The 24,476-nt window shown below is 39.1% G+C and overlaps 1 protein-coding gene and 1 non-coding gene across 2 annotated transcripts in view; both read right to left on the reverse strand.

Annotated features, from left to right (window-relative positions):
- Positions 1-2,769: 2,769 nt before the first annotated feature.
- The window catches only part of LOC143649197 (vomeronasal type-2 receptor 116-like), a 40,251-nt gene continuing 18,544 nt past the window's right edge, over positions 2,770-24,476 (reverse strand). Inside the window, 5 exon segments of the mRNA XM_077119389.1 lie at positions 2,770-3,692; positions 9,991-10,114; positions 10,473-10,700; positions 12,383-13,189; positions 13,583-13,861. Coding sequence (XP_076975504.1) covers positions 2,770-3,692; positions 9,991-10,114; positions 10,473-10,700; positions 12,383-13,189; positions 13,583-13,861 — 2,361 coding nt within the window.
- On the reverse strand, positions 6,946-7,047 carry LOC143651069 (U6 spliceosomal RNA). The gene has a single exon (XR_013159814.1). It is a non-coding gene; the product is annotated as a U6 spliceosomal RNA (small nuclear RNA).

A 24,476-nucleotide genomic window follows, 5' to 3' on the forward strand; every position in this document is an offset into this window, starting at 1 on the left:
GCTCTCTGGTATGGCAGGCAAAAATCCTGCCACTGAGCCACTGTTGCACCACCTGTCTACAGCATTTTAATCTCTACAATCTCTGCTATTTTTCTATTTATTCCTTCAAATTCCTCATTCTGCTCTTCTATTGTCTTCTTGTTCTCTTTTATGTCATTAGCCATCCCACTGATTTTGTTTAGTAAAGTATATGAACATTTTTGATTAGTTGTTCTGAATTCTGTGTCTCCTCTGGTGTTTTAATTTGGTCATTAGGTTGGACTATATCTGTCTGCATCTTTATATGCCTAGTGATCATCCGTTGTCTTTGAAGCATGTAAATATTTTGATAAGATTACTTTGGATGTTGACTTCCTTCAGTAGCCTATGGAATTTGTGGGACAGGTATGGAGCAGGATGTGGGCCATAGGAGGGGCACAGCAGTGCAGTGATGGGTTGCCGTGCAGGTATATGCATGGACCAGGGACTCTACGCTGGTGCCTGTGAGTGTGGAGTGCAGGTCACAGGGTTGTGGACATGTGGCATGGGGGCTTTGGGGTGCAGGAGCAGGGTGCAGCATGGAGGACAAGGGTGCAGCAGGAGGCAGATGGGTTCCTGAGCAGCTGTGCTGTGCCTGGTATGTGGGCAGGATGGGTGTGGGTGCATGAAGCATGTGGGTTGTGTGTGTCAGGGTGTGGGGTATGGGGCACAGAGTAGGGACACAGCGAGTACAGGGTGCGGGTGTGTCCTTGTGCAGTGTGAGGGGTCCAGGGGGGCCCAGATATGGATGTGTGAGTGTGTAGCGGTGGGGCACAGGTCACACAGGTTGTGGGAAGTGTGTCAGGGGTGGGGAATGACAGGTGGGTGGGGCCTTAGGGTGGATCCGCAGGTGCAGGCATTGGGTGAGGTAGGAGTGCCCGCCTGTGCTGGGCAGAGGCTATGTGACAGAGACGTGCCTGAGAGCACCTGCCAGCTGTGGGAGAAGGGCCCCTGTGCCGTGGGTGGGGTAAGGGGCGTGCCAGGTGGTCAAGAGCTCCATGCACAGAAATGTGTGTGTCCGGCAAGGAGGATGTGGCTGTGCCGGTGAGTGGATATGGGGGGGCCAGAGCCTTGGTGTGCATATGCACAGAGCTCAGGGGCAGTGTGGTAGGACCCTGCCTGTGTGGGCTGGGGCAGGGGAGGCCGGGATGCACTGGCCAGCACTTGCCCGGAGCTGAAGGGGCGTGGCGTAATGGGCGTGTGCGCGCGGCTTTGGGGCAGATGCTGATGTGCACGTACACAGAACTCAATGGGTGGGGAGCTGGGGGGGGTTAAACAACTGTATGGGCTGGGTGGGGGTGTGGCCCAGGTGCAACAGTGAGTGCCTGAAGCCCGGATGTGAAGGTGACTGCCTGCAGCGGGGAGAGAGGCAGAGATGGGGGTCAAGGGGCCTGCTGCGGGTATGTGTGTCTCTGGAGGGGCAGGGTGAGACTGTGCGCTCGCATGGGAGCGGAGGCTCAGGCTAGAATAGACTCGTGGGTATTCATGGGGCAGGGCTGTGTGCGGAGAGGGTGGGGCGAGGGTGCTTGGAGTGCAGTGGGGGAGGCAGGTGACGGGGTTCAGGTGCATGGGGTGTGGGAGGAGTTGTGGGCCACGGGGTGGGAACAGCACGTGTGAGGGGAGTGCGTTCAAGAAACGCAGCTTGGTTTACTGCCTTGTCCAGGTCTCTCTGTCCCTGCACTCCTGACGGCTCCTAAGCCTCCATCTGGAAATGACCTAGATAGATTGTTTGCACTAGCTGGTCCGTCTCCACCTCTCTGCATCTCAGTTCTTCTGCTTTGTCAACCAGGACTTCCTTATGGTGTAGAAGACCCTCCCAGGTCACTTACACCCTGAAATCGCTCTCCCGGTCTTTTTTCTTGTCCCTACTTTAGCTGTTCTTTGGAGCAGAGGTGAAGTCAGCCTCCCCATAACAGTTTTGTAAATATTAAAGGATGTTTTTCTCTGACTAGTTCTTGAAATCAAGGCATAATATTAAACAAATTACATTTTAGCAGGAGATTCTAGGAGAAGATAAACCAGTGGTCCATAAAAAGCATCCTGGTGTTTTATCATGGTCAAGTGGACTCTAGAGAACCTACAGAAGAGAAGGAAAAGTTCAATTTTAGACCATCTTCCCTAAATAGCATTTCTGCCAGGCAGGTTTAATTGTCACAGACATCATGAGGTTCTTCTCTCCCTCAAGGCCTGAAATAATGCAAAAAGGAAGTAAATACATTACCAGCTATTAAACAAGACACACCATCAAGTGCAGCATATTAAAACAACGTTGTTTTTCTTCAAAAGGAAAAAAAAAGTCAATGAAATGTAATAAGGGGTCTAGAAACAGAGTCATTTATAGGTAGGAATTTATTATATTTAAAATACTACAATTGAAATCTGTGGGAAAATAATATCCCATAAATGCTCTTGGATCATTAAGATAACCATGTGAATCTTTATTGTGTTTATTAGAAAATTAGGAAAAAGGAAGTGAAAAAGCAAATTGGAAGAGTATATAAAGGTGGTTATGATACACATAATTAAGATAGAATATCAGTACTCATCAGTGAATTTAATGTGATAAACTAAAAAAAAATAATTAAAATGTGAAAAGTTGATGGCTAAGGGCTGTAATGCTCCCAGCACTGTTAGAGATGAATGAGAGTAGCTTGCTCATTTAAGAAGGTAAATTACATTATATTGCTATCTGATATCTGATTGCAATATCACAGGCAGTCTATTTATCATAGGAATCATATGAGTTAAAACTTAAGGAGGCTTACTGCCCCCAGAATATGCTTTACATTGTAGTGCATGCTGAGTGTTCCTCTCTGGCCTTAACAAAATCATATAGCATTTTGGGGCAAAGATGCAGCCCAGCAATCCAGCACTGGAGGCCAAGATGGAGAAGGTCTCCACGGCCACCATGACCTTCCCCTTGGTGCTGTGGTAGACGGGGAGGAAAGTGACCCAAACACTGCAGAACACCAGCATGCTGAAGGTCAAGAACTTGGCTTCATTGAAGGTGTCGGGCAGGTTCCTGGCCATGAAAGCTACAGTGAAGCTCCCCAGAGCCAAGCATCCCAGGTACCCCAGGACACAGTAGAAGGCAGTGACTGAGCCCTTGTTGCACTCGATGATGATATAGCCAGGCTCAGAGTGTGCATCTATGTCAACAAATGGGGGAGAAGTTCCCAGCCAGATTCCGCAGAGAGTCATCTGGATCAGGGAGCAGATGGGAATAACCGAGTTAGGTGCTCCTGACCCCAACCACTGCCTCATCCTTCTCCTTGGTACAGTGACCTTGAATGCCAGAACCACGGTGATGGTTTTGGCCAAGACAGTGGACACGGCCACGGTGAACGCCATTCCAAATGAGATTTGTTGGAGGATGCAGGTGGCTGTGTTAGGACGACCGATGAAGAGGATGGAGCAGAGGAAGCACAGGAGGAGGGAGATGAGCAGGACGTAGCTGAGAGCCCGGTTGTTGGACTTGACTATGGGAGTGTCTCGGTGTTTCACAAAGACCCCAAGAACAACAGCCGTGAGCAAAGAGAAGCACAGAGCTGTGCAGACCAGAGTCATCCCCAGAGGGTCTTCATAAGCCAGGAAGGTCACAGCTTTTTGGAGGCAGCGAGTTCTCTCCCTGTTTGCATACTGACGATCTGGACACTTCACACACTGGTCTGTATCTGGTGAGAAATGCAAAGTGTCATCAGCCCAATTTCAGTAAGTTTCTCTTACTCACAGGACCCAAGTAAATAGCAGTGGGCAATTTTAAACCAAATCTTTTCATCCTGTATTAACTCTGTGTTTCAGTCTGCTTAGTTTCCTTCCCACAAATGTTTTCTCAGACCTCTGGCGTTCCTTTAGAATTTTAGACCTTTGATTGGATAACAGTTGCATTTATCATTTACTCTTAAGTTCTCATACTTTTCTTTTTAAAAAATATGTGTTTGGCAGATAACATACACTCTTTAAAGGGCACAAATCACATATGTACTGATTAATGAATTATAAGGAATTGAACACATGTGTAACATCACACAGGTCAAGGCAGAGCACATAACCAGCCCCTCAGGAATCCATAACCCAACCCTTTAAATCATCACCTATGGCACTTCTCCAAAGAAACTACCTTCCTTATATGTAATCCTGGAATCTAATGCTGCTTGGGTCCTATTACACAATATTATGTTTGTGAGATTCATTCATGCCACTGGCTATAGCTATAGTTTATTCACTTTTTAAATATATATTTTTGATATTTTCTTTTTACAAACACACCATGTCCAGCAAGCATATATTTCCCCTTGTGTCTATACCATATTTTGCTTATCCATTCATTTATCCATGTGTACTTGGGTTCCTTCCACCTGTTGGCTGTTAGGAATAATGCTGTTATAAACATTGTGCATAATTATCTGTTTGAAAATCTCTTTTCACTCTGTTTGTGTATATGCCTAGAGATGGAACTGCCTGGTCATATAGTAACTTTATATTTAACGTTTTAAGGAACTGCCATACTGCTTTCCACCATGGCGGCACCATTTTAAATTCCCACTAACAATGCACTAGAGTTCCAATTTTTCCAGATCGCTGCCAATACTTAGTAATTTATATTTTTAAAATATAGGTATCTTTTCAGGCATGAAGTGGGATAATCCATTCACTTATATTGTTGGACAGAATGCAATTACATTGTCACATCATCTTTTATTTATCCAATTTACTGGTGATGGAAGTTTGAACCATATATGGGTTTGGGTCATTGCAAATCATGCCGCTATGAGCATGTTTGTACATATGGCACAAATATGATGCTATACTGCTAGGTCGCATAATAGGCAAATATTCACCTTTGAAGGTAATACCATGTGGTTTTCCAAATAAATACACCAATTTCCACTCCAACAAGCAATATGAGTTACAGTTATTCCATATTCTCACCAACACTTGACACAGTAAGTCTGGTTAATTTTAGCTATTATTAGGGATAATTTCAAATATTTACTAAGATTTATACTTGGAGTTCCCTTGTGACTAATTAATCTGAGCACTGTCTCGCATTGCAAATCTAAACATTTTTAATATGAAGACCCTGTTCCCAGTCATGCCTTTTTTCTAATGGATTTTCTGCCTTTACTGTTGTTTTGTAGGAGCTCCCTATATATCATAGATATGATTTCTTATTGGCTAGATCTATTTTAAATATTTTATTCCACTTGCTGGTTTGACCATTTACTGATGAATAGAAAATAGAAATTTTAATATAGTTACATTTATTAAATTTGTCCTTTAGTGTTATATTTGTCTTGTTTAAGAAATTTTTGCTTCACAAGTTGACAATGTTCTTCTCCATGGTGCTCCTTTAAAATCTTTTATTTTTCCATAAAAAAAAAATCTTTTATTTTTTTACATTTAGAACTGCAGTATTCCTGTTGATGAATTCAAATGTGACCATTTTGTTTCTGGCTTTGCCATTTGTATCCTTTTATTTCTTTTTTTTATCATTATGTTAAAACTACATTACTGTGATTTTAAGAAACTTGAAACAAGTAGTAAAAGCACCCCCATTCCACTGATTATCTTTAAATTTATATTACCTTTTTTCACTTAATAATAAGTTGCATTGCCACAAATAGATTGTGATAGCAATTACATTGATTCAATTGATCCATTTGGAGTGTACAGAAATCTTTATAATGCTACATCTTTTCATCCATGGACATGGTATACCCGTCAATTTATTTCAAGCTTCTTAAATTATTTATCAATCTTCTTCTATAACTTTATGTGCAGATGGTTTCCAGACTTTCCTTAATTTTATTTATTTATAAGCATTTAAAACTTTCAAGATGTTTTAAATGTCAACTTTTAAAATTTCATTTTAGAATGCCCTATGGCTGGCATATATCAATTTAGAAATATGTATATTAACCTTGGACTCAGACCACTAAACTCAGATTATAAAATTTTCTTGATTTTATATTTACACAATGCTATTGCCTTCAAATGAAGTCAGTTTTATTTCTGCTTTCCAGTAATTATTCCTATCATTTCTTTTGTTGCTAATATTGCATTGGGCAGGGTCTCCAGGATAATGTCCAGTAGAAATGGTAATATTGAGCATTGTTGTCTTCTTCTTGATCTCGCTGTCTTGAAATGCTTTCAGTATTGCACCACAAGGTTTGATGTTTACTCTAGTTTTCAAAAAGTATCCTTTATGGGGTTAAGATGGTTCCCTTCTATTACTAACTTTTAAGGGTTGTTTATGTTTGTTTTAAAGTCATGAATGGGTGTTGAGTTATATTAAATGTTTTCCTGCATTTATTGAGATTCTATTTCTCCTTTTGGGGGGCTCATATACTAAATTGAGCTGCATGAACCAATCTTTGTCATGACATAGCTTCATAAAATATAGCTGGATTTTGAATGCAGATGTTTTAAGTTACATGAGTTTATTTTCAAAAAAGGAAGTGGTCTGTAAATTTCCTTTTTTGGTTATGAACTTGCCAGATTTTGGTACAAATGTTATGTTCTTCTCATAAAATAGATTGAGAAGTTTTCCCATTTTTTCCTTATTTGGAAGAGTTTGAGTAAACAGGTATTACCTTCTTCCTTGAATGTCTGGTAGAATACCCAGTGAAACCATTGGTCACAATAAAAATTTATGAGAATGTTTTAAAGTAGATATTCATTATCTATAGTGGATATGAAACTTTTCAGATTTTTTGTTTTTTTCTTAGGACAGTTTGATAACTTTTATTTTTCTGGGATTTTGTGAATTTCACTTAAAATTTCAAATGTTTTTGCATTAAATTATTTATACTATATTTTCATGATGCTAAAAAATTCTGTACAGAGGATCTGGTATTCCTTATTTTGAAATTTTTCTTTTTTACTTAATACATCATTCTAGGGGTTTACCAATTTTTTTCTTTCAAAAATATGGAACGCTTCACGAATTTGCGTGTAATCCTTCTGCAGGGATCATGCTAATCTCTGTATTATTCTAATTTTAGATATGTGCTGCTGAAGCGAGCATGGGTTTACCAATTTTATCTTCTATTAGAATTAGCTTTGTCTTTGTTTATTGCCTCTATATTTGTCTTTTATTGCACTTTCTTTATATATATATCATTTTATATCTTCTATTTTCTTTATGTTTAGCTTGCTGTTCTTTAGTTTGTTTGAATACTTAGAATTTCAACTGTTTACATTTAAAAAATACAAAATTATACTCAAGTATATATAATCTTAAAATTATAGTTTTTTTTTTCTCTATGAACAGCTTTGGGTCCACCAAAGAAGGATTGATATGTAGTGTTTTCAATTTCAAAGCATCTTATAATTCCTACTGAGGGAGGTTAGAAAAATTCACCCAGGGGCCTCACTCAGTCTAGACTCAGAGCTGAAGGATTAATTCAGCTTTGGGGCTGCATAAGAAATTAAAGCAAGATAGGAAATGGCTTAACCACAAGCACCAAACATTAGATGTTGGAGTCCTTTGCTCCACTTCTCAGACATGGCTGAAAAAAACCAAGAGGGAAAGAGGGGGAGGGAAGTAGAGCACAAAGGGGCATTTGGAATTTTCCATACCTGGCTTTTAGCCTGAAAGCATGGCAATGAGCCAGCACAGAAAAGTCCAAGCTCAGACATCTCTCCCGTCAGCATATGCATGGTGTACTCTCCTCCAGTAAATTTTACTCTGTATCTGCTTTCTCGTCTGTGATTTCTTTGCTGCCACGAAACCCTGAGCCTGGAACGAGGTCTCCGCCCTGGGGTCGGCCGAGCACCGGCATAATTTTAAGTATGGGTTGTTTAAAAGACTATTTCTAAATCTTCAAGCATGTGGAAATTGAAATGGATGGGTACAGTGGTGTTTATATATGCACTTGGAATATGTTCTCCAACTTACCTTATACCCAATTTGCACATGAATCATTTTTCTCAGTTTGATTAAATGCCAGGTTATATATCATCACTCAACACGTTTCAAAGAACTGAAATTACAATACTTATTTTGTGATATTAAGCTCCTTATTAATCACAGAAAGAAATTGGAAAATCCCCACAATTAAGGTGATTCTAGCATTTAAAATACCACAAATGTAAGTATTTTCAGGATATTAGTTACAGTATGAAAAAATCTTAAATACTAGTTTTCTGTCCCGATTCTGCACCATGTTCAATCCCAACACCCAGTATACTCTGTGATCCTATTACAGAGAACTTTGTTTTTCAGTTTTCTGCACCTCTGAATATTACATGCAGTGGTAACTTGCCTTTTTTGCCACTTCTAATAATTCTGCCAAGAATTTGTCCCACTCTTCATTCATCTTACATAATATTAATACTACCGCCTCTAGGAAGAATTCTATGAGCCCCCTTGCCTCAATGTAGATATTCTTCCATAGGTCCCTTGTGCTGGTTTGAAAGGAACTATGACCCTAGAAAAGCCATGTTTTAATCAAATCTCATTTCATAAAGGTAGAATAATCCCTATTCAATACTGTATTAGTTAGGGTTCTCTAGAGAAACAGAATCAACAGGGAACACTTGCAAATATAAAATTTATGAAAGTGTCTCACGTGACCGTAGGAAAGCAGAGTCCAAAATCCACAGGGCAGGCTGCGAAATCGATGACTCCAATGGATGGCCTGGATGAACTCCACAGGAGAGGCTCACCAGCCAAAGCAGGAATGCAACCTGTCTCCTCTGAGTCCTCCTTAAAATGCTTCCCATGATTGCATTAGCATCACTAATTGCAGAAGACACTCCCCTTTGGCTGATTACAAATGGAATCAGCTGTGGATGTAGCTGACGTGATCATGACCTAATCCTATGAAATGTCCTCATTGCAACAGACAGGCCGGCGCTTGCCCAATCAGATGAACAGGTACCACAACTTGGCCAAGTTGACACCTGTCCCTAACCATGACAAATACTGTATGTTTGAAACTGTAATCAGATCATCTCCTTGGAGATGTGATTTAATCAAGAGTGGTTGTTAAGATGGATTAGGTGATGACATGTCTCCACCCATTTGGGTGGGTCTTGATAAGTTTCTGGAGTCCTATAAAAGAGGAAACATTTTGGAGAATAGACATTCAGAGACAGCAGAGCAGAGTGATATAGCCATGAGAAGCAGAGTCCACCAGCCAGCGACCTTTGGAGATGAAGAAGGAAAATGCTTCCTGGGGAGCTTCATGAAACAGGAAGCCTGAAGAAGAAGCTAGCATATGATGCTGTGTTTGCCATGCGCCCTCCCAGATGAGAGAGGAACCCTGACTGTATTCGCCATGTGCCTTTCTAGATGAGAGAGAAACCCTGACTGTGTTCGCCATGTGTCTTCTCACTTGAGAGAGAAACCCTGAACTTTATCGGACTTCTTGAACCAAGGTATCTTTCCCTGGATCCCTTTGATTGGACATATCTATAAACTTATTTTAATTGGGACATTTTCTCGGCCTTAGAACTGTAAACTAGCAACTTATCAAATTCCCCTTTCTGAAAGCCATTCTGTTTCTGGCATATTGCATTCTGGCAGCTAGCAAACTAGAACATCCCATTACGTACTTTTATGCATGAACATGAAATGACTCTGTGTTTTCTCTCCCCTAGTCAGCTCTGAATGAAAGGAGAGCAGAAATTGAAACCTACTCATTAGGGGCATTCTATGTCATCATTGTGCTGAAACTTAGGATGGTTCAGATCCACGCTTTCCACATAATCTAAATATCCTTTCAAACAAGATGTAAAGTGTTTACATATAATACCATGTGCTAAATTCCAAGTTAGATGAAAACTTAAGTTACTGTGCTGGGGTCAATAAAAGGTTTTTCTAGAGATGGTTTTGCCTGCAAGTTTGAAAGGAATGACTCAAAAGGTAGTTCATGGCAGAGGAAATGTGTCATTTCAATGGGAAATATTATAGGTTTTGGTGATAAAGTATTGGTGGGGGCTTTCTCTGAGAGCCACACTTACCTGACTCATTGGAAATCTCATTTTCTGGGCAGGGGATGCAAAGGAAGCAACAGGCAGGCTTTCTCTCCTGAGAGGTTTTCCTGAATCCAGGAATACACCTCTCACTGCACACAGAGTGGGGAGTCTGAAGAAAATCAGAGATGAGTTAACACAGCTCTGACTTTAACTAACCCTCTAATAATTAGACTGTTTGGGATGTTGAACCACAACCAGATTCAAATTTTAAATACCGAAATCACATTAATTATAGGCTGTCATATTTATTGTATGTTATGAAATATATAATAATTAGAAATATATTTGGATAATGTGTTCTCTTTCAATCTATTGGACAGTGGATACGAAAATTCTTCAACTTTATAGGTGAGTTGTTAAACACCAGATGTAGTCATTCTCTGAATAATAAGGGGACAAAAAAACACCACAACAGCATTTTGGTCATTTACATTTAATATAAACCATGGTGCTTGGGTCTTACTCACCTCTGAAAATCCTATGGCCCACTCTATCAACTCCTCAGATAGAGACAATTGTTGATTATGTGGCACACCTGAGGCAAATTGTCCTACTTTCACTTTAAGTGCAAAACCTTCTGGAAAATTCCAAAAGTTGAGGATATCATAACTGGCATCCAATTTCTTTTCCTCATCCAAAGTCACTAGATCACCAACAGGATTGTAAAATTGCATGTATCTCAGAAATGGGTGCAGCTAGAAGAGATGCATCATTCTGTGAGAAAGTGGGCCCCAGTATTAAGGACAGAAAACCCAAATTGTTGAATATCCCCTTTTCCCCTGCTTCATGATGCTACTTTATTATTAGCATCCGATGAAGTAAAACAAATGAAAGCATTTGAGAGCTAAAATATCTAATGTTTACAAAATATCAGAATATAATCTGATGTTATAAAATATCAGAATCTCCTCCAAAGACAAGCGGGATCCAGAAATCTGTGGGTGTGGATGCAGAAGAATCTTCATGGAAGGATCAAATCTAACCACACTCCTTTACATTCTGAATTCTCCTAGAGCATCATCTTTCAAAGCAAGTTTATCAATACCTGAAGTGGTTGCTAAAATTAAATGGGATCGTTTATGTAGAGTATCCATTACAGTGCCTGGGTTACATAATCACTTAAAGACCTAGTTCTCTCCTGGTTGTCATTTAAAACTTTCATGGAAGAAGTCTAGGTATTTCTTGTTGAAAATATTAGTTGTGCAGGATGTTCAGATCCTTACCAACACAAAGCATTGACCTTGGTTCATAATTCGTTTCCTCCTTGCCACTAGGACCTTCTATTTGATGACCTTTCTACCTAGGACTAGATTTACCTCCTAGACAGTGAAAGAAGTACATAAACTCCTGATGTTTTGGAGAAAGACACTAAACTTCTTGGCTTGGGCATATGTGGAACCTGAAAACCACAATTTTTTTGGCTAATTTCTTTTAAATTAATTTTAAAAAAAAATAACAAGAAATAGACACAAACATTCTTAACATATGATCATTCCAGTCTACATATATAATCAGTAATTCACAGTATTATCACATAGTTGCATATTCATCATCATGATCATTTCTTAGAACATTTGCATAAATTCAGAAAAAGAAATAAAAAGACAACAGAAAAAAATCCAAACATACCATATCCCTTACCTCTCGCTTTCATTGATCACTAGCATTTCAATCTACTAAATTTATTTTAACATTTGTTCCCCCTATTATTTATTTTTATGCCATATGCTTTATTGTCTATCGATAAGGTAGATAAGGAGCATCAGACATAAGGTTTTCACAATCACACAGTCATACTGTGAAAGTTATATCATTATACAATCATCTTTAAGAAACATGGCTACTGGGACACAGCTCTACATTTTCAGGCAGTTCCCTCCAGCCTCTCCATTACATCTTGACTAACAAGGTGATATCTATTTAATGTGTAAGAATAACCTCCAACATAACTTCTCAACTAAGTTTGGAATCTCTCAGCCATTGACACTTTATTTTGTCTCATTTCACCCTTCCCCCTTTTGGTCGAGAAGGTTTTCTCAATCCCTTGATGCTGAGTCCCAGCTCATTCTAGGATTTCTGACCCACGTTGCCAGGAAGGTCCACACCCCTGGGAGTCATGTCCCATGTAGCCAGGGGGAGGGCAGTGAGTTTACTTGTTGTATTGACTGGAGAGAGAGGCCACATCTAAGTAACAAAAGAAGTTCTCTTGGGGGTGACTCTTAGGCCTAATTTTAAGTAGGCTTGACCTATCCTTTATGGGGTTAAGTTTCATATGAACAAAGCTTAAGATTGGGGACTCAGCCTATTGCTTTGAAAACCACAATTTTTTTATTACAAGTTCTGAAATACACACACTTTCAAATGGAAGAGACATTACCTGCCAGGGGTCAACCACCAGCTCATGTCCATTTCCCACTGACTGCATTTCTGCTCGTTGAAGAAGCATTTCATGAAGGGTCTGAGCCACAGCATACACTGCATTGTACACATGATAACTTCCTTCCATCATGTCTTTGTCAAACTCCCACCAAGGCAAGGACTCCAAGGAGGCATTGGGTGGACAGTTCTCCAGTGTTTTACAGTCAGATTTTGAAATCACACAACCAAAAGAGATGAGCCACAAATGACTGAGGTAAAAGTCTTCAGGGTACATGGAAGGGCTAGCAGTCGTGATAAATGTCTTGAAATCAGGTATTTCACCATGGTGGTGTGAAAAAATGAGAGTCCCATGGAATGAGTCAAGTAAAAACTCTCTTTCAATTTTGACAAAATCCCATTTTGAGGTCGTAATCCAGACTTTTTGGATCACTAAATATTCCCATTTACAAAAGTTCAAACCTAGTAGTGAGTCGGTGTCACCATAAATGACAACCACGTTCACTGAGGATTCCTTGATTTGCAAATGATACTTTCAGTACTTTGAGTAATATGACCTCTCAGTGACGGGGATCATTTCCACAAAGGCTGCACAGACTCCCTTCCTGTCCATCTCTCCTCTCAAGTCCCAGAGGAACTGAAAGCCTCTCTTGTCTTCTGAGATGACCAGTCCCACCCAGGTCCAGCTGAAATGCAGCATCAATGAGACCATGCCAAGGGCCAGAGATGTGTCCTTGGGGGCCATCTGATAGAGAGATGGAAACTGGCCACCATCACTCAGGTCAGGATCAAAAAGACCATAGGAAAGCTAAAAGGGGAACATAAAATGAAGCAATATAAGAAAGAGGATTAGTGAGGAGCACAACCTCAGTCCCGATGAATAATAAGCAATGGTGGAAAATGGTAGAGGGGAAGATTTGCTCATTCTGTTTTATAATCACCCCCCAATTGCAGAGAGCTTTCTAGGAAATAATTTAGGATTCACAGAGTTCCAGGAATCTCTTTTGGTTCCTTCCCCAACTTCCTTCTTTCTATTCCAAATAAAGGACATGTGCCCATCCCATGTATCTGATACTGGTTGTACCCATTGAGAGATGCATAAGCACAACTCCCTTATTTCACCTTTTGTTTTATAAAGGCCCCTGATAATGGCACCAAAAGAGACATGAGATCATATCTCTTCACTTCCACCCAGACTCACCTGTGGTACTTTGTAGAGTTCCAGGAGTGTCCCAATCTGAGCAGAAACTGCCCACGTTGTTCCTGTAAGAGCTGCTACAGATTTTCTCTCTGTCCTGCAGGTATAATTAGGGATGACTTTGCCCAGCCCTGATTGCCAAAGGATGGTACTCTCCAATGTCTTCTGTTCACTGTGTAGTGCATTATACACATCATATCCCAGAGAAATGTTGGGTAAAAGATGGGGGTTCCTGTTGATTTCTTCAATGGCAAAAGCCAAGGCCAAAACATACTGGTAGTTCTTGGACAGAAAGCTGTATAGAGGACACAGGGATATTTAGGCAAAAGACACATAGCATCAGTAACTTCAAATCCAATACAATGAGCAAATTAGGATGAAAGCAAGTGAACTCGTTCCATCAGTGGCAACAGCTGGCTCTTCTGAAGCTTTAGAATTTTAGATAATGTACGCAGCTTAACTTAGGCTCTGGAAGTCCCTGACTGAATTCTACATACCCAGGAGAAGATGATATTATTTACAAATAAAATAGTATTAAATGGAAAAGCATACCACCTTCATGGTGGGATTGGTAATTTGTTTCTTGCCTCAGAAATCAAAATGCATTTTTAAAATTAACACATTATGAAAATGCTTTGTAGAATGGCAGTAATATGAACTTGAGGTTGAAGGCAGAGTAATTTCAGCTGAAGGGTATATCTGCTTAACAGTTCAGTTCCAGAGCATAGGTGGCATTGGGTGGGGCAGGAAGAGACTAACATCTGTGGCATGACAAAAGCTCACCAAAAAACTTACAATCAAACATCCTAAGTCTCCACCCCATCGAACCTGTAGATCTGCCATCACCAAAAATCAACTAACTGGGTGGAGGGGTGATGTCATCAATATGGCTACATAAACAGCTCAAGAAAATCTCTCTTGGGACTTTCAGTGTTAAAACAAGGACAATTCTAAATTATTCAGAAATCTGGAGGAGGATATGGCCTGGAGGTAGACCCCAGAAATCCCAAACTGAAGAAGTAGAAGAATATCAGGTAGGAAATTTACATCCTGGACTGGCCTGTCATCTCCCTTCCCCATCACTTGGTGGCATGGGATGGGCAAAGAAACAGCAGCAGGGGCCCTCTGATGGAGACAGAGAATACATGTTCTCTCCAGCAGTGGGACATACCTTTTCTGGAGATGTGGGGAACAGGGGAGAGCATTTCAAGGACCACAACAATGAGAGACAGAGAGTCTAAGAAAACATGGACAGAAGCTGTTTCCACCCCTGAGTCCTAAAAGTCCACCCATACCTGTGAAGAACGACAGTGAGAGACCTGATACCTGCCTGGGGGGAGGCGAAAGCATGGAACATCTGCGGGTGTACTCTGTCACAAGTAAAGTAGGGCACACAGACCCATGTTGAGCCAGATTTTGGCTGGCAAAGAAAGCAAACAGGAAACATGATTTTTTCGCCAGACCTGGAGAGACACAACCTGTGCAATTAAATTATCAAACATTCCCCTCTGCTGGACAGAAAAGAAAGTACAATAGAATTGAAAGGCATTTTCAGAGACTACCCAGAAAATTATTTGTGAGCCTCTGGAATGGCTCTAGACTCCTGCATGGGAACCCACCCCTGTTTTGGCTGGGAAACATGTATGACCCAATTGTTATATCAGTGCATTTTGAACAGAGGCAGAGCTGTGGTACCCAATGCCTGCTCCCATCCCTGAAGTAGCCACTGTATTTACCCAGGGGGAGGCTGGGAGGCAACCATATCTGACAACTGTCCAGTGAGAGAGACAGGTACAGTACATATTCAACCAATGGGAAAACCCTAGATAAAAGAGATAGAACAACTTCTAAAATAAACTAAGCAAGAAAATCACATCTTGGCACCAGCAGAGAATCATGACACATAATAGAAATAACGAAGACAAGGTGCAACCAAAGGAACAAAGTAAGACCTCAGATGAGATAAAGGAATTGAAACAACTACTGAATGATGTTAAAACAGATCTTCTAAATAAATTCAATGAGTCGAAGGAAAATATGGAAAAATACATGAAGGATATAAAGAAGACACAGGGTGTCCATACAAAAGAACTCCAAAGCTTGAAAAAACAAATGGCAAAAATTATGGGAATGAAAGTCACAATAGTGATGAAAAACAAAATGGAGACATACAACAGCTGTTTTGAAGAGGTAGAAGAAAGGATTTGTGAACTAGAAGACAGGACAACTGAAAACCCGGCCCACAAAAGAATATATAGGGAAAAGATGGAAAAATTTAAGCAGGGTTCCAAGGAACTGAAAGACAATATGAAGCACATGAATATATGTGTTATGAATGTCCCAGGAGGAAAGGAATTAATGACACACCTGGAGGAACTACAGAAAGAACAGGAAACTAACCCCAAAGTGAAAAAGATCAGAAAGAATAATGGAGGAAATAATTACTGAAAGTTTACCAACTCTTATGAAAGACATAAAACTGAAGGTCCAAAAATTGCAGGAAACCCCAAACAAAATAGATCCAAACAGACATGCACCAAGACACTTACTAATCAAATTGTCAAATGTCAAAGACAAAGAATTTTGAAAGCACCAAGAGAAACGCGATCCATCCCATACAAGGGAAGCTCAATAAAACTAAGTGTGGATCTCTCAGTAGCAACCATGAAGCCGAGAAGGCAGTGGTATGATATATGTAAGATATTGAAAGAGAAAAACAAGTAACCAAGAGTTTTATATCCAGCAGTACTGTCCTTAAAAAATGAGGGAAGGTGTACAATATTTATAGATAAACAGACACTGACAGAGTTCCTGAACAAGAGACCTACTCTACAGGAAATGTTAAAGGCAGGAACTACAGCAAGTAGGAAAAGACAGGAAAGAGAAATCTGGAGAAGACTGTAGAAGTGAAAAGTAGCTGGAAGGGTAACTAATAGTGTTGAAAGAGAGAAAAAATAAGATATGAAAGATAAAATCTAAAAGGAAAAATGATAGAAGAAAGTACTGCTTTACAGTGATAACATAAAATGTTAATGGATTAAACTCGATCTAACACACAGATTGGCAAACTAGTTAAAAAGACAGGATCCATCTGTGTGCTCTCTAAAAGAGACTAACTTTAGATCCACGGACAAAAGAGGTTGAAAGTGATAACTGGAAAAAGATATTGCATGCAAAATACAACCAGAGAAGAGTGGGACTAACTTTACTATTATCAGACAAATTAGACTTCAAATGTAAAACAATTAAGAGAGACAAAGAAGGACACTATGAATTAATAAAAGGGGCAATGCATCTGGAAAACATAATCATTAATATCTATGCACTGAGACAGAATGCCCCAAAATACACGAGACAAACAGTGACAGCACTGAAAGGAGATGTAGACACTTCTATGGTATTAGTTGGAGACTTCAATACAACACTTGCATCAATGAATAGAACATCTAGGCAGAGGATCAATAAGGAAGCAGAGATCTTGAAAAAAATGATAAATGACCTACACTTAACAGATGTTTATAGAACATTGCACCCAACAACAGCAGGATACACATTTTTCTCAGGTACTCATGAACCATTCTCCAGGATAGACCACATGGTGGGGCAAAAGGCAGGACTCAATAAATTTAAGAATATCAAAATTGTACAAACCACTTCTTGGATCATAATGGAATGAAGTTGAAAATCAATAAGCAAACAGAAGGAAATAAATAACGAAGATTAGAGCAGAAATAAAGGAAATTCAGAACTTGAAAACAATAAAGACAATCAATAAAACCAGAAGTTGACTCTTGGAGAAAGTCTATAAAACATACGGATCCTCAGCTAAGCTGACAAAGAAAGAAAGAGAGGATGCAAATAAATAAAATCAGAAATGAGTGGTGGTGGTGGTATAAATACTGACTCTGAAGAAATCAAATTGTTAATGAGAGGATGCTGTGAACAGCTATGTGCTAACAAACTAGACAGCTTAGATAAAGTGAAAGAATGAAAGAAGACCCATATCTCATGTGTTATACAAAAATTAACTAAAAATCGACCACAGACCCAAACATTAGAGCTAAGATGATAAAAAGTTTAAAAGAAAATGTAGGGAAGTACCTTGAGGATCTTGTGACAGGCAGTGATTTCCTAGACCTCACTCCCAAAGTATGAGAAATGAAAGAAAAAAATTGATAGGAGAGATCTGCTCAAAACTGAACATTATTGTGCATGAAAGGACTTTGTTAGGAAAGTATGAAGGCAGAATAATCAATGGGAGACAATATTTGGAAACCAGATATCAGACAAAAGTTTAATATCCAGACTACATAAAGAGATTCTACAACTCACACACATGAGAAAAGAATTATACAATTAAAGCATGGGCAGAAGACAAGGATAAACATTTTTTCATGGGGGAAATGCTTTGGCTTAAAAACATGAAAAGATGTTCAACTTCACTAGCAACTAGGAAAATGAAAATCAAAACCACAATGAAATATCATCTCACAGCTACTAGAACGACCATTATCAAAACAACAAGCAAAGAAACAAACAGAAAGGGATGGGTGCTGGAGAAGATGTGGAGGAAAAGGTGCTCTCATTTACTACTGATGGGAATGTAGAATGTTGTAACCACTCTGGAAGGCAGTTTGATGGTTCTTCAGGAAGCTAAGTATAGAATTCCCATATGATCCAACAATCCCATTGCTGGGTATATACTTATAGGAACTGAAGGCAAGGACACAAGCAGACATTTGCACACCAGTGTTTACAGCAGCATCATTCATGATTGGCAAGAGATGGAAACAGCCCAAATTTCCATCAACATATGAGTGGCTAACAAACTGTTATAAACACCTGATGGGATATTATGCTGTTGTAAGACAAAATAAAGTCACGAAGCATGTAATAACATGGATGAACCTTGAGAACTTTATGCTGAGTGAAATTAGCCAAAAACAAAAGGAAAAATACTGAGTGGTCTCACCAATTTGAGCTAACATTAATGAGTGATTTTGAGAATTAAGTTGAGAACACAGGTTATCAGGAGCTAGAAAGAGGGTACAGATCTGAAGCTTGATACTGAGGGAATACAGAATGTTCAACAGGACTGATGTAAAGACCCCAATATGAATTGCACAGTAGTGTCTGATGGTAGCTCAATATTGTAAGTACACTGAATGAAGCTCAGTGTGAGTATGGTTGAGGCAGGAGGACTGGGAGCATGTATGACACCAGAAAGAAAGATAGAGGATAAAGACTGTATTGGTTTAATTAAGTGATGCCAAGAGTGAACAATTGATTAAATGTACAAACATAAGAAAGCTTTTGCATGAGGGAGAACAAATTAATGTCAACATTACAAGGTGTTGAAATGGGATGTTATATGGGAAAAATGCAATCACAATGCTTACTTAGAGTCTACAATTAACAGTAACATTATATTATGCTTCCATTGAAGGTCACAAAGGCAATAAGGTAAAGTTAAATATCGATAAGAGGGGGATTTGCAGATAAATGGAAATATCCTCATGAACGTTGTGATGGTGAAGACATGGCTATATGATTATACCAGGAACCGTTGATTTCTTACTTAGGTTGGATTGTATGATGTGTGAATAAAGCTGTTTAAAAATGGACACAGAGATAGAAGTACTGGAGCAAATGTGGAGAGAGAGATAAACTTATTCACTATTGGTAGGGAAGTAGAGTGTTGTAGCCTTTCTGAAAGGAAGTATGGTGATGCCACAGGAGGCTAGGGGTGGAGTTGCCATATGGTCTTGCAATCCCATAGTTAGGTGTGTGCTTGCAGGAACTGAGATTGGGGACATGGATGCGCATTTGCACACTCATGTTTATGGTCGCAGTGTTGGTGAATTTCAATGGACAGAGGTGATCTAAGTTCCATTGACTGAAGACTGGAAGGGGGAACTGTGGTGTTGCATATAATGAACTATTGAGTGGCTGCAAGAAGGAATGAAGTCCTGAGGCATGCAACTAGGTGAATGAGCCTTGAGGACAGTTAGTTGAGGGAAATAAGCCAGAAATGAAAAGACAGGTATTATAATTCCTCACTAGTATGAACTAATTATAATGTGCAAACTCTGTGGATTGAACCTGTGAGCATAGCTTATCAAGTGAAGGCCTGTTGTAAAAGTTCCTAGATTGTAAGTTCTAACAACAGGGGCTTCTCATCTGGAGTTGTACATGTTTTTCTAAAGTCTGAGTGGCTGAGCTCTTTGTGTATAACGTGGACATTCCATGTAATTTTGGGTATTTGTGTGACACCTGAGACACAGAGCTAGATTTCTATAGCTAAGAGGAAGTCAGTGTTTCTCATTATAGCAGCTGTTTAAAACACTGAAAAAGTGATCAGGCATCAATTAGAGATATGAATGAAACTGACCTGAGTAGGACTAAGGTAAATCACACTAAAGGGTAAAGGATGATACTGACTGTATTTTAAAACTTCCGCTTCTGTGGGAGACCAAAGGAAGGGGTATTTATTTGATGCAAAATTTATATTTTTGGTAGCACATTATCTAATTTAACTTGTAAGTTCAGCTTCTTTGAACCCCATAACTACATGGAACCATGCATGGGGAGTGAGATCTTGTTTGTTTGCACAGTTTGCTGTGATACCTCAATACATCCCAGACAAAGATGGGCAGAAGGTTATAAAGTATTTGCAAAGTCTCCTTGAGGCAATGGGGTAAAAGGTGAAAATATTAAACTTCCCACCTGGGTAACAGCTGATATTCTCACAAGCATTGTGGGCTGCCAATATGTTGGGACAGGCCCTTGACCTTGGGACTTGCCCTTTTGAAACAGTCCTCCAAAGGGGATGCTAAGCCTACTTAAGATTATGCTTAAGAGTCACCCACAGAGAACCTCTTTTTTGCTCAGATGTAGCCTCTCTCTCTAAGCCAACTTTGCAGGTGAACTCACTGCTCTATGCCCTTCATGAGACATGACTCTGAGGAATGTAAATCTCCCTGGAAACTTAGGACAGGACTCCCAGGGATGAGCCTGGTTGAGGCATCATGGGAATGAGAAAGCTTTCTTGACCACAAGAGTCAAAGTAAGTGAGAGAAAATGAAGTTGTAGTGGCTGAAAGATTTCAGAAAGAATTGAGAGGTCATTCTGGAGGTAATTCTTATGCAGTATGTAGATAACCTTTTTCAGTTTTTGGTGTATTGAAGTAATCACAGGGAGATACCTGGAACTGTTGAACTGTAACCCAGTAGCTTTGATTTTTTAAGATGATTGAATAATCATAGAGGTTTTAAGGTTTGGACATGATGAGTGAAATCCTTGTGCTTGAGGCTCCCTTTTCCTAGTGTATGATGATGTAAGAAAAAAGGTGAGTTAGAAAAGAGAAAGACAAAAAATAAGTAGAGAATAGAGGCATATGGGGGATATTTTGGGTGTTTTTTTCATGTTTACTTTTATTCTTGTTCTTATTTTTATTGTTTTTGGAATAATGAAAATGTTCAAAAATAGAGGGATGCAGAGCTTTATGATACTATGAACTGCTGATTGTACACTTTAGTTGATTATATCTCAATAAAAAATCACTGCTTAGAATCAGGTCCAGCCATGTTTTCCACTGCTGACTACATGCTCATGAGACGCCTGCAGAGATCAAAACAGTTCCACCCTATATGCTGTCATGCAATAATACAACGGTTACCTAAAACCACTTACTTTTGGTATGCCTTGTCATTCAGAAATGGTTAACTAATGCAATATCCACATGAATGGAATTAAGGAAGCCACAATAATCGACTTCTTATTTTAACACTCCTTCAGATGTTTGAAGATGACACTCATGATCACCCTATGATTTAAATTTATTTCAGGTAAATACATTAAAACGAGACACTGTTGAGATTCCCTTCTGAAGACCGAGAGACGTTTGAAGTACATGCCTGTGTGTGCAGAAATAACTTGTGAGCCTAAATAAAAAAACTCCACTGAAGAAGAAACAGATTTAAAATGAAGAAAACCGGATGTAAAAAAAAATAATCAACAAACTGAATGGAACCACAGAACCTCACTGAAGGGGAATCATGTAAGGCAGGAATATTTGGGGGAAGTGAAAACATGGAAGGTTATCTTTATCTGTATCTGTAAGGACTGAAAACTTTTAAGAATCCAGGGGTAAGAACATTTTAAAGTCTATATTCTGTTTCTTGAATTAAAAATTGTTAATTTTTAATTTCAGTAATCAATATCTTCAGCAGTACTTCCTGCAAATGATCCTTCTTCTTTTAACCTTTTCTGTAGCTTTGTGCAAAGTTCCACTTTATTTATTGAGAAATCACCTCCCAGGTCATAGTAAATCCCCTTCATTTTTGTGCCTTGGGATGTGAAATTCCAAGTAGAATAAATCAGTACCTTGCATCTATTTCAAATGTTCTTTCATTGAGGCTTGATTAATATCCTATGCACTATTTGTTAAGGTTCCTTGTGCACTTGACAAGAATGGGTATTCTTTAATAATTTCATGCATGGTTTCAAATGTGTCCAGTAACTCAAATGTGTTAATTTTGTTTTAAAATATAATTTATATATATTAGGTATATGTTATAATTTGTTCAAGAAATGTAGAATTTTTTCACTATGATGGTTGATTTTATATCTTCTTTTTGCTTTACTTATTTGAGGCAATACTTTGTTCATATAATGTAAAACAATTTCTATACTTTTGTGATGAGTTGGGCCTTCTATCATTGTGAATTAAGCAGTTGATTCCTAATGATGCAATTTATCCTTATGCATTTCTATCTCATATAACTTGATTTATTTTGATTATTATCTGCCTAGGGTCTACAACATGATTTATTTTGATTATCATCTGTCTAGGGTCTCTTAATATCTTATTGAATAACTTGGCTTTTGAGTTTTCCTTTTCTTTTCAAATATGTCTTATAAACACATTTTATGAGGAAAAATTATGGTGCAGTCTTCATTAAAATGAGTTGGATTATCTGAAGACAGTATACTTACTGAAGATGGTATACTGTCCCTGAAAATAAAATACCTCTTTCTGAGTAAAAAAGAAGACACGTGTTAGTTGGGTTTTCCAGGAAGTAGATGCTAAGATCGAGTTAGGAATACAAGTACTTTGTTGGGGTATAACAAGAGTGAAAAAGGAAAGAAAGGTATGCTGTTTTGAAGCTGTTGTGAACCCCATAAAATCCATGTCCTTCTAATCCAGTCTTGTTGGTCAGGCCTAGTGTGGGTGGCAAATGTTGATTAGGTTGTGTCCAGGGAGGTGTGACCCCCCAATTCAAGGTGGGTCTTAATCATTTTACTAGGGTCCACCATGAAGAGAACAAAGGTAAAAAACATAGAAAGAGCTCAGAGCCAACGCAGAGAGCAGAGAGATGAAACACGTGACCGATATTTAGAAATGCAGAAGGAAAATTCCCCAGGAGATGCCAGAGCTGAGAGAGCTGTTTGAAACCAGAAGCCAGGAGAAAAGGACAGCAGATGTCGCCATGTGCCTTCCCATGAGACAGAATAAACTGAGACCAGTTGCCCTTTCCTCCAGGAAGCTATCTTCTTGTTGATGCCTTAATTTGGACATTCTCATGGCCTTAGAATTACAACTTGTAAATTAATAAATCCAGCTTGTGAAAGCTAATCCATTTTTGTTATACTGCATTCCAGCAGCTTTAGCAAATCAAAAGAGTGGGGAAGCAGGACTAGGCAGGAAGAGCTTTTGACCACAATGTGGAGATAGAATCCTGAAGCTCCATTCCAGTCCACTGAATCAGAAATTCTGGGGGTGAAGTTTGGCAAGCCCTGTGTGTTTTAAGAAGACTTCCAGGTTATTCTGATGCACAATAGTTTGAGAATCGCTGGCTTTGGAAAAAGCCATGACATCAAAGAAATAAATGTAAATGCAGAAAAATTGGTTTTAAAATGAAAAATGGAAAATATCTGAAGGAGAGAGAAAGCAATTAAAGTCATCTGGATTACAACTCAAATTAGGCATAAGTGGACTGAATTGAAGAAAGAAGTAAGTATAAACCTATTAAATTTTTCTTCAAAGTCAATGAAGCAAGACTTCAGATTAAAATGTAATTAAAACAAGATACATATATTCTACTTAGGGGAGAACATTTTAATAAGGACAATTGTTTTAAAATTAGCAAACCCAACCAATGGAATCGAATAGAGTGCTCAGATATAGACCCTCTCATCTATGGACATTTGATCTTTGATAAGGCAGTCAAGCCAACTCACCTGGGACAGAACAGTCTCTTCAATAAATGGTGCCTAGAGAACTGGATATCCATATGCAAAAGAATGAAAGAGGGCCCGTATCTCACACCCTATACAAAAGTTAACTCAAAATGGATCAAAGATCTAAACATTAGGTCTAAGACCATAAAACAGTTAGAGGAAAATGTAGGGAGATATCTTATGAAACTTACAATTGGAGGTGGTTTTATGGACCTTAAACCTAAAGCAAAAGCACTGAAGAAGGAAATAAATAAATGGGAGCTCCTCAAAATTAAACACTTTTGTGCATCAAAGAACTTCATCAAGAAAGTAGAAAGACAGCCTACACAATGGGAGACAATATTTGGAAATGACATATCAGTTAAAGGTCTAGTATCCAGAATTTTTTTGTCAACAACAAAAAGACAGTCAACCCAATTACAAAATGGGAAAAAGACTTGAATAGACACCTCTCAGAAGAGGAAATACAAATGGCCAAAAGGCACATGAAGAGATGCTCAATGTCCCTGGCCATTAGAGAAATGCAAATCAAAACCACAATGAGATATCATCTCACACCCACCAGAATGGCCATTATCAACAAAACAGAAAATGACAAGTGCTGGAGAGGATGCGGAGAAAGAGGCACACTTATCCACTGTTGGTGGGAATGTCA

The sequence above is a fragment of the Tamandua tetradactyla genome, chromosome 11 (genome assembly GCF_023851605.1).
Source record: "Tamandua tetradactyla isolate mTamTet1 chromosome 11, mTamTet1.pri, whole genome shotgun sequence".
NCBI lineage: Eukaryota > Metazoa > Chordata > Mammalia > Pilosa > Myrmecophagidae > Tamandua > Tamandua tetradactyla.